The sequence below is a fragment of the Limanda limanda genome, chromosome 10 (genome assembly GCF_963576545.1).
Source record: "Limanda limanda chromosome 10, fLimLim1.1, whole genome shotgun sequence".
Classification (NCBI taxonomy): domain Eukaryota; kingdom Metazoa; phylum Chordata; class Actinopteri; order Pleuronectiformes; family Pleuronectidae; genus Limanda; species Limanda limanda.
The window spans coordinates 7,021,667-7,034,999 of NC_083645.1; the positions used below are offsets into that span (position 1 = coordinate 7,021,667).

The 13,333-nt window shown below is 39.5% G+C and overlaps 1 protein-coding gene across 1 annotated transcript in view; it reads left to right on the top strand.

Moving 5' to 3' along the window:
* The window catches only part of aff2 (AF4/FMR2 family, member 2), a 139,946-nt gene that overhangs the window by 74,852 nt on the left and 51,761 nt on the right, over window positions 1-13,333 (top strand). Inside the window, exons 5-8 of the mRNA XM_061079984.1 lie at window positions 2,438-2,482; window positions 6,289-6,375; window positions 8,125-8,161; window positions 9,166-9,226. Of these exons, the coding sequence (XP_060935967.1) occupies window positions 2,438-2,482; window positions 6,289-6,375; window positions 8,125-8,161; window positions 9,166-9,226 (230 nt within the window). The remainder of the gene's footprint in view (window positions 1-2,437; window positions 2,483-6,288; window positions 6,376-8,124; window positions 8,162-9,165; window positions 9,227-13,333) is intronic.

Sequence of the window (13,333 nt, forward strand, 5' to 3'; positions counted from 1 at the left end):
ATCAGAGCAGTTCTGAAAACATTGACCATGAAAAGCAAAAAGAACTGAGGTGAAGTCAGTTCCTTAGTACTTTATTTCCTTTAGTCTTTCAAAATTCCCCAATCAATAGAACTCCAGGTGTAGCGTTGTGGGTACGTTAGCTTTTCTTCCTATAAGAAGCCAATGCAAAAAAAATCTGTGGAGGGCAGCAGTGCATGATTCAGTTTAAAGTAACCTCAAAATTATCGAATATACTATATATATATAAATATATATATATATATATATATATATATATGTCTTTCGACAACAGTTGGTTTCCTCGCTGATGTGTCAGTACAAGAACATTACAACCCTAACCCTAAGCACGTCTGTTTTATGATGTCATAGCTCAGGTTTGAAGATATGTGTTTGAGCTCAAATTAAAGCACACATCTGCCCTCTCTGTTTTCCTGTTGACTCTATCTTGAAGATGCAGAAGCAGAGCTCAGACGTGAGCTCAAGCAGTTTAGAATGTGTCTACATCACACTCCAAATCACTTTTATCGCATTATTGTTTCGACAGTCAGTTATTTAGGGGGGTTATGATGTCAACCCTCTCATTGGAATTGGTAAATTGCTCCTATGGTCATGTTAGTGCTTTTAGTAATGGTGTGTGACAGAGGTTACAGTGCAGTAATATGTCAGACATGAGCTCTACAGTGAAGTCTCTTAGGTTTCCTTTCTTCCTTGTGCTGTTCCTTCATCTCTTTTCCCCCTTAATGAGCCTGTTGCTGGACTGATCCAACGCCAGATCAGGCCCAGTGAATTGCTTTATTTTGTTTTCAATTACTTTTTGGAAGCTATAATTTGGCAAAGGGCTTTTTTTCCCGGGTCTTGTAGGTTTTAGGTAACAAAGTCATGTGTTTCCAGCAGCAGCAATAATGGTTTGTTTGGGATAAATGGAAGAGCAGCTCTGTACTTTGCATGACCAGCAATGTGCACTTTGGCTGAACGGACAAAGCAAACTGTTCCAGCTACAGAAACATCTTTTTTTTTAACTTCACATTTTCGTTCAACTCGTTTGACATGAACATTTTACTTTGGTTTCGCCTTCTATGATGATTTAAATTGTGCTTGTCACACACCTTTCTGAATTGTAGTGCAGGCCTCTGCCGTGATGTTACTTCACCAGTCCAGATCACTCCTGTTCTAAGAAAGACTTAATTGACAAGAGCACATGTTGACACAGATTAGCAGTGTGTGGCCATTGAACTGATAAATTCAATCAGACGAGCTGCATATTGCTGAGCTCAAACAGCCTCTCTTTCTCCTTAAATAAAACTCAGTCAATCCCAGGAATTGTGGAGCTGAAATGGTTCTGTGGTCAACTCAACTCTCGCCAAACCACAGGCATTCAAATATCGCATTTTTTAAAATGTCCCTCTATTACTTTTCTTTACCATCATACGCAAGCCAGTATTCATAAATCACACAAAGTGGAGGCTAAATATAATTCTAACCATACTGCTTCTTACACACGCAAAAGGCACGAATGTTTTGTCTTTCAACTTGTTAATACAGAATTACAACATCAGGAATGAGTAAAAGTCATTTGAATGGTTGTTTTGAAATAGATGAGTCGTTTGACCCCCCTTGAAAGGATTGAGCAACTGTAACAAACATCAAACTTTAAGTTCCTCTACATGCTGAAGCAAAATAAATAACAAAAGCAGTTCTTGTTTTAAATATTCTTGGGGGCATTTTATTGACAGGACAGTACATGTTAGAATGGGGGAAGACATTCTGCAGGAAGACTCAACTGTATGCAGGGGTCCTGTGCTACCAGAACAGTTATCGCCCACATGTCTTGAATTTTAATAAAAACTGAAACGAATTTTCAATGTGTTCACAAGTGAACAAGGTTATATACGTAGTAACTGGCTAACTAGTTTAGATTTGTTTTGGTTGTTACAGGTTCCATTCAAATTAAATGTTCACTGTACCACCTTCGTTTGGTATTTAGTTATTTTCCCACTGTGGTAAAGCTGACACTGGAGGCAAGAACAGCTTATGCTGACATTAGTGGCTAGAGCCTGCTTTTCAATTTTAGACTTCCAACAACTTAAGAAACATTACCTGATCTAACATTTCATTGGCAGGGTGATCATATTTTCAAGCTATAAACAGGGAGGAGTCAGGAGGAAACATTAAGTCAATGTTTCAAACTGCTGCAGTTTAACATACATGTGAATTGGTATAATTATCCCTTATCATGTGAAAATGTGTGTGCTTCTTTTTACTATCACTGTCTGTAATAAAACATATGTTGCTTCTAACTTTTTGAGCAGTAAATGCACCACCCTTACATTGACATGGTAAACTGCATCTCTGCCTTGTGAGAATGTGTTTAATGTAATGTTGCTATAAATAGTGTTGAAGTCAGTCTCTCACTTTTTTTCTCCTTTGTTTTCTCCAGGTCAGCCTTCCAAATGACTCCAGCTGTGTTGAAGAGATTTTGCGGGTATGTTTCTTGGGCACACACACACACACACACACACACACACACACACACACACACACACACACACACACACACACACACACACACACACACACACACACACACACACACACACACACACACACACAAGAGTAATTGCACTGATTATCAGCTGTTTTCTGTTTGCTCACAAAGACCTTCATCTGTCTCCTGAGAGTCTGACTTCAAGGAAAAAGGACAGAGGGGAAAGAGAAAAAGAATAATAGGGGAAATAAAAGGAAGAGAGGGAGAGAGAAGGGGATCTATTGGCTCTGGTCAATGATTGCACAAGTTTTTGTTTTTGCAGCATGACTTCATGTAGAAATCTTTTCCACAATTTTCTTCTTTTCTATCCTGACTTTCTCTCTGTCCTCTTCTTTACCTATGTGCGTGTCACCCAAATCCCATCAAGCAACACGTTCTTTCCACAGTTTCTCCTCAGTTTCCTCTCATGTCCGCTGTCTTTTTGTTTTGTTTTGTTACTGTGCTACTTCACAGAGATGTCAAGGCAGAAATGTTTTCCCACTAATCATCCTAGCAGTCAGATGACGTGCAGCCATAAAGACAAAGAGCCTTTCTGACTGCTTTATGTCGGGTTACCTTTTTCTTCCCTCGCCCTCTTGACTGCCTCTCTGTATTTGTCTCTATCTCTCCCCTCACCTTTGTCGTATCACTCACTGTGCTATCTCTCTCTTAGTCTGTCCGTGTTCCTCTCTTCATCCCCATCTGCCCTCTGTTGCTCACCTCTCTCTCCCTTTCACAAATCAATATGCTGGCCAACAGGCTGTGTGACAGATAGTGGGCTGTGAGCTGCATGAAAAGCCTTTGTCAATAATATCGGTGCGCTATTGAATTCAGTCTGATGTTTTTAGCCGTGTCAAGTGGAAAGATCAGGCAGTTCAGCATGTGAGTTGAGGTGAGTCGGAGGGGAGGCCTGCGGTTGATCTTTCCCTCTTTGTGACGGAACAGCTCCAAGTCTGTTATCACAGAGACGTTGTTTTGGATGTTTGATAATTCACAGTATCAAGTAGAGATTCCAGTAGAGATACTGTGTACAGAGCCAAAGCTGCTCGCGCTGGTTACAAACCTTCAGAAGGCTACACAGTCTATTTAGACCTTTATAGCCCTTGTGATGGGATGAAAGGGATACTCTCTGTTTGCTACGGAGCATAGCAAGTGTTGGCAACTATAAACATGTAATGTTGTCTCAACTAAAGACGGATGATCAGCACTACAAGGATGGTCTGTAAGCAAAAAAAAACAACTGCCCCTGTGCCAGTGACAGCCAGTGGCCGGAGGCATTATATTTTGGGGTTGTCTTTCCTTCTTGTGAACAGGTACCTCAATAAAAAACCTTGTGGGAAGTTCTTCAAAGTTTATAAAAACCTTCTGTTGGACACAAGAATACACTGGTTATAATTTGGTGGTCAAAGGTCAAGGTCACGGTGACCTCACGAAACCTTTTTTTGCATCATGAACCGTATCTTAAGAGGATCCTTTCAAATTTGGCACAAATGTTCACTTAGACTCACAGATTAACTGATTACTTTGGGGTGTTCAAAAGTCAAGTTCACAGTGGCCTCAGAAATCAGGTTTTTGGCCTCATTCTTTAAGCCTTTCTTTTGGAAATGTCTTCTAATTTTGACCAGTTGTCAATTTGACTCTTCAAACTCTCCACCACTCCACCTTCTTCATTATTTCCTTCGTAAAGTTACCCCTGAATGAGTAACCGCTGTTTTCAAGTATAGTCTTAACCTGCCTTGTGTCCTATGTGGGGTCTGCAGATTACTCCAGGACATTTTATGGTTAAAGTTTAATGTTGCAGTATTCATTTTAATTACAATAGTATATGCAGTATATATATATATATCAATAACTTTCTTTCTTAACACGTTGTCTTTAGGCACAAAACAGTAGAAACATTATTTAACAAAGATAGGGAAAAATACTATTAGATATGATTTTAAGCCTTGTCCAGTTGTTGTCAAGCATTGGCTTTAACAAACAAGTGGAAGATTCGGCTTCTAAGAAAATGTTCATCTCCCAAACCACACGTTATTGAGCAACATTTACTGCTGGGAAAATCTCTGTGAGATACCATCACTATTAGATGCCATGTGTTTAAAGAAGTGAAACATAAAAATCAGTAAAACATAAAACCTCCTCACACTGTCTCCTATCAGGCCCTCAGAATGATTTCCCTCTGACAGTAAGCCTTTCTGTCTTTTTGAGCTCATTATCCACCACAGCCATAATTCTTGGCAGATTTTCTCCCGGTTCACTTCTGCAGTAAAAATAAGATCATCTCACCTCTTCCTGTGTGTAGAAGAAGCTATGGTGACATTAAAAACATGAAAGCCCCTCTCGAGAGCCAGTGTTTGGTTCGTCCGGTCAGACACATTGCAGTGCAACATGGCGGACTCCATGACAACCCTCTTCCAATGTAGATATAAAGAGCTCCTTTTAAAGAAACAAAGATACAACCATTCAGATAGTGTCAGGTGATTATAAAGTAATGAAAACATGATTATGATCATTATGTTATTATTATTGATGATGCTAATCAAGCATCATTAAACCTACACACTGGAATTTATTATTTATTGTGGTACAATAGATGCTAGATAATGGATAATATAACTAGACCATAATAACGGTGACATGTGGATCTGTTTCATTGTGATAGACTGAGTTAATCATACAATGGCAGTAGTAACACATTTGTAGACACACATACACACAGACACATATTCAAATACATGCACGGATACACACACCATCTGGAGTACCGCCTGTCAAAACAGTGAGAAACTCTTCCAGGAGAGATGTGATGATGTCAGAGCAGAGTTGCCCAGCAACGCGCCGTGTGACTTCAGGCCAAGAGCGTTAAAATTGTAGAGAGAGAAAACTTAAGACACACACATAGACCCGTACTAAAACTTTAATGACTTATACACACTCCCACTCACACGCACACACCTCCTTACACACAGGCAAGCACACGGAAACATGAGTCATCCGATGACTATGAGTCATCCTCTCCAGAGGGGGTGAAGAGACGTATGATGGGAAATTGTGATGGCAGTGACCTTTCAAGTCTTTTGACCTAATAACCTGTTGTATGAGTGTATGAAACAGATTAAATCAGAACATTTATAGCAATGACTAATATTAATAATCAAGTGATTCGAAAACTAAGATAGATAATATAGTTAAGATAGATTATGATACATTATATTTTACAAATATTTGATAGACACCTGTGAAGATGAGATAAGTGTGTGTATGTTGTGTGTTTGTGTGCGTCTGTGTGTGTGTGTGTGTTTGTGTGTGTGTGTATGCGACTGTCTGATTAGAATACCTGACAGAGGAAGCTGCTCCTTCTCCTGCTGCTGCTTGGTTGTAATGCAACCGACTGGAGTCAGCTTTTTGTGGGTAATTCACCAACTCTGCGTTTAGTTCACTCTGAAAGCTCTGATCCCTGGTGTGCAACCAACGCCCCATACATCTTTCAGTTTATTCTATAAGTTATATTAAAGTCCACTCCGTTGGGAATTCCTCTGCACAACGTTGATTGAATGCTGACTCGACTAGTCTGCATCTAAACTGTTGCATAAACAGTACATTTCAGCTCCAATGCTCTGTAATTCACCAGTTACTTACCACATGACAGCAAATCCTATACATTTAGTGAGAGTTATGTGCTTTATTTTGTTTGAGCCAGAAAATTGTCATTAATTAATTGAATAAATGTAATATAATGTGGAAAATGTGTTGTGTGTTTTCAGGAGATGACACATTCCTGGCCTCCTCCTCTCACAGCCATACACACTCCTGGGAAGGCTGATCAGACAAAGTTCCCCATCCCAAACAAGGTAAGTGCAAACACTCTCTCTGTCCCATTCCAAACACCCTTAATTCACAAAACAATAAGTTCCCTCTCCTCTTTAATAGCGGAATATATGTGGGATTTAAAGCGTGGTAATGTTTGCTTTCTCAAATGTTGTTGTTATGTTTTCTACCCGTGCTCTGACTAAATCTTTATTTGTGCATGAGTCAGTGATGAGTGGAAAAAGATGTGAAACAGTTGAGAAATCTTCACTTCAACTCCTACGCGTATTGGCGGCTCACCATAAAACTAACTGCGTTCTGTCATTGTAAATATTCATTTTGCTGATGAGATCTGATTCATAAAATCACTCGCACAGTGATTGCTGTGATCCAATCAGATTACCTCATTCTTGCCTCATTCTGCACAGTGGTGCATTCAACAGCCAATGAAATGTCAATGTTAATTCATGAGCATATGTTGATTTCACCTCCTCACTGTGCGTCTCAAGCTGCGCAGATGTGGACGTACTGTTGTCCAGTGTTTACCGTAGTATTATTATTAACTGGTGCCCCACTCCTGATAACTGAGTGTGAGGCAGGAGGTGAAATGAAATTGGATCCTGCACCTACGTTAATAACAGGGTTTTTGCAGGGTCTGAACTTGAAAAAAAATCTGAATTATAGGTCTTAAATACATAAAAATAATGGGCTGAAGGTTTTCAATGCTGCTTCTGTCATGGTTTCAATTTGTTTTTCTTTTAAAAGCAATGTTTTGGCAGCATGCATACACTTTATCTTAACTATACAGATATTAGTCTACTCTAATAAAACTAAAAACAGGACCAACGTGGACTGAAAACTAAAAACAACCTGATTTGAATTTATCTTAGTACTTTTGGCTTGGCTGTGGGAAAGACTATGAATATATATTGTTTCTGGAACTCTGTTATTCCTTCATATCTGAATCCACTGATCATAGCAACTATTTCACCATAGTGTGAGCCTTTTTTAAAACTTTTGTTTGGCTGCTCTGGAGCATCTCCTTAAAGACATTTGCAATCAACACTGAGATGACAAAAGCTTTTCCAAGTCTTATCAATAACACTTCGGCTCTGGTAGCAGAGAAAAACCCCTTTGGCTGTAAATAATTAAAAAACAAACTGGAAGATGTCACTTACAGAAAGCCAAACTTCATCAAGAGTAATTTTAAAGAAATGCATTACCACCCACGGTTTGTTTGACAGGAGGTGTTTGAGAAGTAAAGTACAGAAATGACAACAGTAATTAACAAGGAGAGAGAAAAATGAAAAACAGGGACTAAAGAACTGCCACTTCAGAAGACTGATGATGGAAAAGTTTCAACTACTCCCACAAAAAAGGTTTATGACACCTCGCGATGTAAATAGAAGGAATATATGTCACATTAAAACCAACATAAATGTTATACTCTACATTTATCTCTGAAATGACAGCCATATCTGCCGCGTGCTTTCATGACATGCTTTTATTTATCTTATGGGAAACACTTAATTGGTGGTGATGTCAAAAGGAAAAACAATCCAAACACAGAGGCGGTAAATCTGACCCAGCTGTTAGTGCATTAGGCGCTCAGCCCCCAGCGCCACACTAATCCTGCCACTGAGTTTAAAGAATGAGGTGGAGTGTGGGCGCCGTGAGATGAGAAGATCTGAATTCTGTGTAATAGCACCGTCGTACAGCGGTGAAATCAATAATGACATCTGTTGGTTTATTCATCCACTTTTCCCTCTGGCTTTCTCTCTCCCGCTCACCAGGAGTCACAGCATGTGACCTCAGGCTACAACTCCCAGAGTAAGTTTCCCAGCATCAACTCTCACACACACATACACACACACACACACACACACACACACACACACACACACACACACACACACACACACACACACACACACACACACACACACACACACACACACACACACACACACACACACACACTCACACACACACCCCAGCTCTGTGATAATTAACAGTGGGGAGGGTATTAAGGCAGCACCACCCAGAAGAGATGTGAGAAAAGCAGCTGATGTTCTATTAAAATCACAGCCACAGGAGGATGGGAGTCTGTAAATCTTAGCTTTTGTATTTATGTTAAATAATCACACAAACTGGATTTTGATCGATTGACTGGTTGTTATAAGAAAACACAATCTCAAAGACCATAGAAACTCAAATATAATAAATACTATTTTAGCAATTCCTAATTAGACCATTTATTACTGAGCTCACACTTTAGTGGTGAGTATATAATGTGTGTATATAATGTGTATTGTAACAAAAACAATAAGGAAAGGGGGAGGAAAAGAAAGTATTATTTATATACAATTTTAATGATTCTTGTCATAGGTTACAATCAGAAAGCAAATAAAAGAAAATATTTACAAATTTAAAATAAACAATATTAACCACACTTGTAATTATGAATTGCAATATTTACATGTTTACTTAAATTGTCATTTTTATTATATGCATTTATATGGAATTAATAGGAATTCAAATGATTAAAAAATATAATAGGTAGGTTTTTTTCAGTGGCCTCTAAGTCCTATGAATGTTTATATGTGAATATTCCATCTGCCAATGGAAGAACATGTTATGGTCATCTAAGATCAGAACTGAGATCATGAAACCACATAACACGATGTGTATTACTAAGTGTTTTCATGATCAGTGATTTGAGTCTGGCTCCTTGTCAAACACTAATCAAGGCACACACACACACACGCACACAGACATGCATACATGCACACATGCATAACAGTGATGCTTGGATGTCCTCTCTTGTGTTGTAGAGCGATGTAGTGTATCAGCTAACAAGCCTGCTGTTAAACCACCAACTGCACCACAGAAGTCGTAAGTATCTTTTTCTCCCTCTGAAGCACACACACACACACACACACACACACACACACACATGCACACACGCACACACGCACACACACACACAAACAGAGAATCACTGACCAGCTGCTGCCGCCGCATTTTCCTCCAGGTGAAATTAAGCTTGGATTCTTGGATGAAATTCACAGCTGGTAGTAGGAAAAAAAGATTGCACGGATCAGAGCAGGAAAGTGCAGCTACATTAATTTAACGTGAGCCAGGAGCACATTGCAACATCTCGGGCTGCAGCCCACTCAACTGACTGAGCTTTACAGCAGGATTCATAGCGGGATGAGATTGGAAAGGCCGAAAAACTTGGCTTCCGGCTCAAGACCCTGATTTATGCTCTGTTTGGCTGCAACAAGATTAATAATTTAGTTCTAGAGATTGACAGTTTGAAATCATACAGTAGCAAAAGTAAGTGAAAACTTTGGACGTATTACTATGCATTTGTCCTCGATTTGGTGAGAACTTTGAGTTACAAATATGAACAAACACAATCTATTTGAACTAATACACAAAGGATCTGATTGTTCTTGTCTACACTGGATCATTCAAACGTTTAGCGCAGGTTAACCCCCTTTCGCCAATGACATCAATAGATCCAGAAGAAAAGACGTTTAGGCTAAGGCTCCTCTGACTCATTCATTGATGTTTACAAGAGGCATCTGCTAATTTTGAAAAATACCTCACATGTTGATTCGCATTATGCTAATCCTTTTTAATTGGTTAAAAGAGGGTTGAGATAAAGTGGGGATGAGGATTGTCTTTCTCTCTCCATTGTCATATTATCCCTAAAAATCTGTTCAATAGGCAACCCGGCGACTCAGGTCTTACTACCTGTAATGACACATTAACCAAGGATTAGATTTCGGCCTTCTTTGTTTTGTATTTCATCCCTAATTATTACCACCTATTTTATGTTTATTTTGAGTTGTGTTTTGCAGTGTAAAAAGTATGTCATATAATGAATTATTTATATTTTATGAAAGGTAATTATAGGAATGTGGCATGAACAGTGTCAGCAATGGGCTTTTGAAAATGAAATAAAGCCTTGATGGACCCACATGTGATGCAAAACTCCTGCAACTGAGGAAAAAGTTGAGGCAGTCTTTAGTTTGCATTTATTCATCTGGATGGTTTGATTAAACTTTCAGGTCGACACGTAAACTCTCATTTCCTATTTAATTATATCTCCATTACGATGATGTTTGGTGGAGCTGTTGTGCTTTTTGTGGCTTATTACTCTATTTTGCTTACCAAGCTGATACGTCTATTTCCTTTGATTACCATTGTATACCCTGAGGTGTCGTTTTTTTTTCTTCCCATCGGGAATTCAAGCATTAATGCCGCTTTGTTTATTAGGGTGAAATAATTGTTATTGGTTACAAACAATGCCTGGTTTACTGCAGCCATTAGACTGCTCTCGGATTTTACTGTGATGCTCAACAGCGTAAAATGTTTAGGATAATGAATAGGCCAACATCGCCTTATTCAAGAGTAATTGTCCAATTTAAGCTAATTGCTATATTTTTTTGTTGGATGTTTACCATGTCTGACCATTACAGAAAACTCATCCAGCTGTAATCCCTCTCAAACAGGCTCTGCACCTTGATGGCACATTAGGAATTAATCTGAGAGAAATGTTTTCATTAGAGCAGAGAATGGAGAGAATCCCTTTGCTCCATGAGGTTTATTACGCCCTGATCCAGTGCATAATGTTCTGACAGCCGCATGTATGTAACCGAGCGAAATAAGTGAGTAAGACTCTCCACTTGATGAGCCAGCTTTTGAGCTTTGTCAGTGTGCCCTGTGGTTGACTGACCTGCCGATGAACAGCCCAGAGGTGTTCTATGATAAAGTGATCCTTACGGTACTGCTGAACTTGGTTCACATGTTGGTCTAACTAGAGCAAGACACTGACACTGCCAGGGTTGTGGGATCAGTTCCCCATGTGACCCAGTTTGCAAAGAATTCAGACAAAACCTGTTAACTCTGATGTCTTGTTGCCATCAAGCCACAGGTGTCAAGTCAGACAAAGACATTATGGCAATAGCAAGTATGGTTGTGGTAAACATTAGAGGAGCCATATTATTTATTATATTTCTTGGGAAGAGGAGCTCACTCCTGCGCTTTTCGCTTTGTGACTTTGCAGAACTTTATAAACACATAAAAACCTATATACAAAATAAAATCATAATGTCTCCTCTAAAAATAGCTTGAGTTTAAATCCACTTGTTTTAAGTCACTTCAGACAAAAACTTCTGTCAAGTGCATGTCATTTAATAATGTAATGTGAATTATGATTGGTTGAATAATACACATCTGGTGGGCAAGTGCATGGTTTTTACAACCATAGTGACTCTAATGTTTTTGGCTTGTGATAAATTCTTAAAAGAAAATATTGTCTGTTTCAACCCATAATAACCAGCTGCACATGTATTCTGGCCAAACCCAGTTCAATAACTGTGATTTCCCCCCCCTGATTTGTTTGAGCAATTTTAGAAGTGAAGATCAAACAAACAGCTGAAAAAATGTATAGAATTTGGTGCAGCAGTATTTTTTTGTATTTGATCTGCTTTTCCGTTCTTCTAATCATCTGAACCATGGACTGGCCCTGCAGCCCCTTATTGGGGTCCCAACACTCTCATTGGGCCCCACTGCCTAAAGGTGGTCTTGCAGAAGCAGTGCAGCACTGATCATTTAGCACCAAATTTGAGTAAAGACATGTGACAAATAAGAGGATCGTATAGACTTAATACATCGAGACAAGAAGCAGAAAGAGACACAGCAGTGTGCAGGTCTAAATATTTTAGTTTGGATTTCAGTCTCGATTGTGAACAATAACACAGAACATTGGCAACAGCTATGTTTGTCCAGCAGAGAAAGATTTGTGTGTTCGTTTTGTTTTGCAGTCTGAGTTGCGTCTGAAGCAGCATTGAGCAAATAGTCATTAGCTGAGTGTGGTTTTGGCTTCGCAAAACATGAGCCTTGCCCCAGACAAACGTCTGCATAAAGAAATAATGTCTCCATTTCATAAAGTCAAAGAAGAGCAGGTGCACCTTGTCGAGCTGTGATGCTTTCAAAGCTCTGCGTGTCATTCATGCATTAGTCCATAACTCATTTGTATCTGACTGCGTCTGTCTTCATAGATGCTTATTCTCTCCGCTGCATTTTAGTCCTCCCCCCGCCACGCTTCCCTTCCAGTCTCTCTCTCTCTTTCCCCTTCTGTCTTCTCTACCCCATCATTATCATCTCTCATCTCGCTCACTATCTCGTCCTCTCCATCTGTCCCCTTCTTATGAAATAAAATATGAATCCATTATTCATTCATTCAAACATATCTATCATCGCCGCGTGCTGCACTGTGCCCCTTATCTGCAAAGCTTTTTCTTATTGTGCTTCAGTTATTCAAGACTCATATGGTCCCAGATGAAAACACCACGACACCGGGGAGTGTTTTTTTTTTCTTGCGGTGCAAGCACTGACAAGAGTTGTTGGTGAGGCAGTAAAATTCCCTTTAGGGGGTTCTTCTGTCATAACAATAGCAGTACAAGCTTAAAATAACAGTAGTTTGTGCGGAAGGTTTATATAAAGCAATAAAACACAGGAACCTGAGAATGCACTGCACATAAATACTGAATAATTTGTGCGGTAAAGAGCAGGTGATGCTCTGAGCGAGGTCACGCTATCGACTGTGTCTTGTTCATCTTTTTCATCGCGTATGTACATCTATATTGTTGGAATTTGATCTCTAGCTTTGGGAGAGTAAAACAAACATGACTAATAGAGGCCCCCAGTTCCGGGTAGAAGCCCGTAAAAAATGTCCACGTACAGCCCAGGAGATTGATTTTAGCCGAGCATGTCCGTCGTTGTTTCAGAGGAATTCCTGGAGGCAGGTCAGCGGTTGTTGGACAGAAAACTTCCAGGTGAAAAAACTATCTGGAAACCTTCTCCAAACTCAACAGGGAACATCTGGTATTCAGCGCTAATGTCCCATCCACTGTCCCCTGCCTTGTTCCCCCGACGTGAAATACCAACGCTGCTTTTGCTGTGTAATTAATCTGTTTGCCAGAAAGG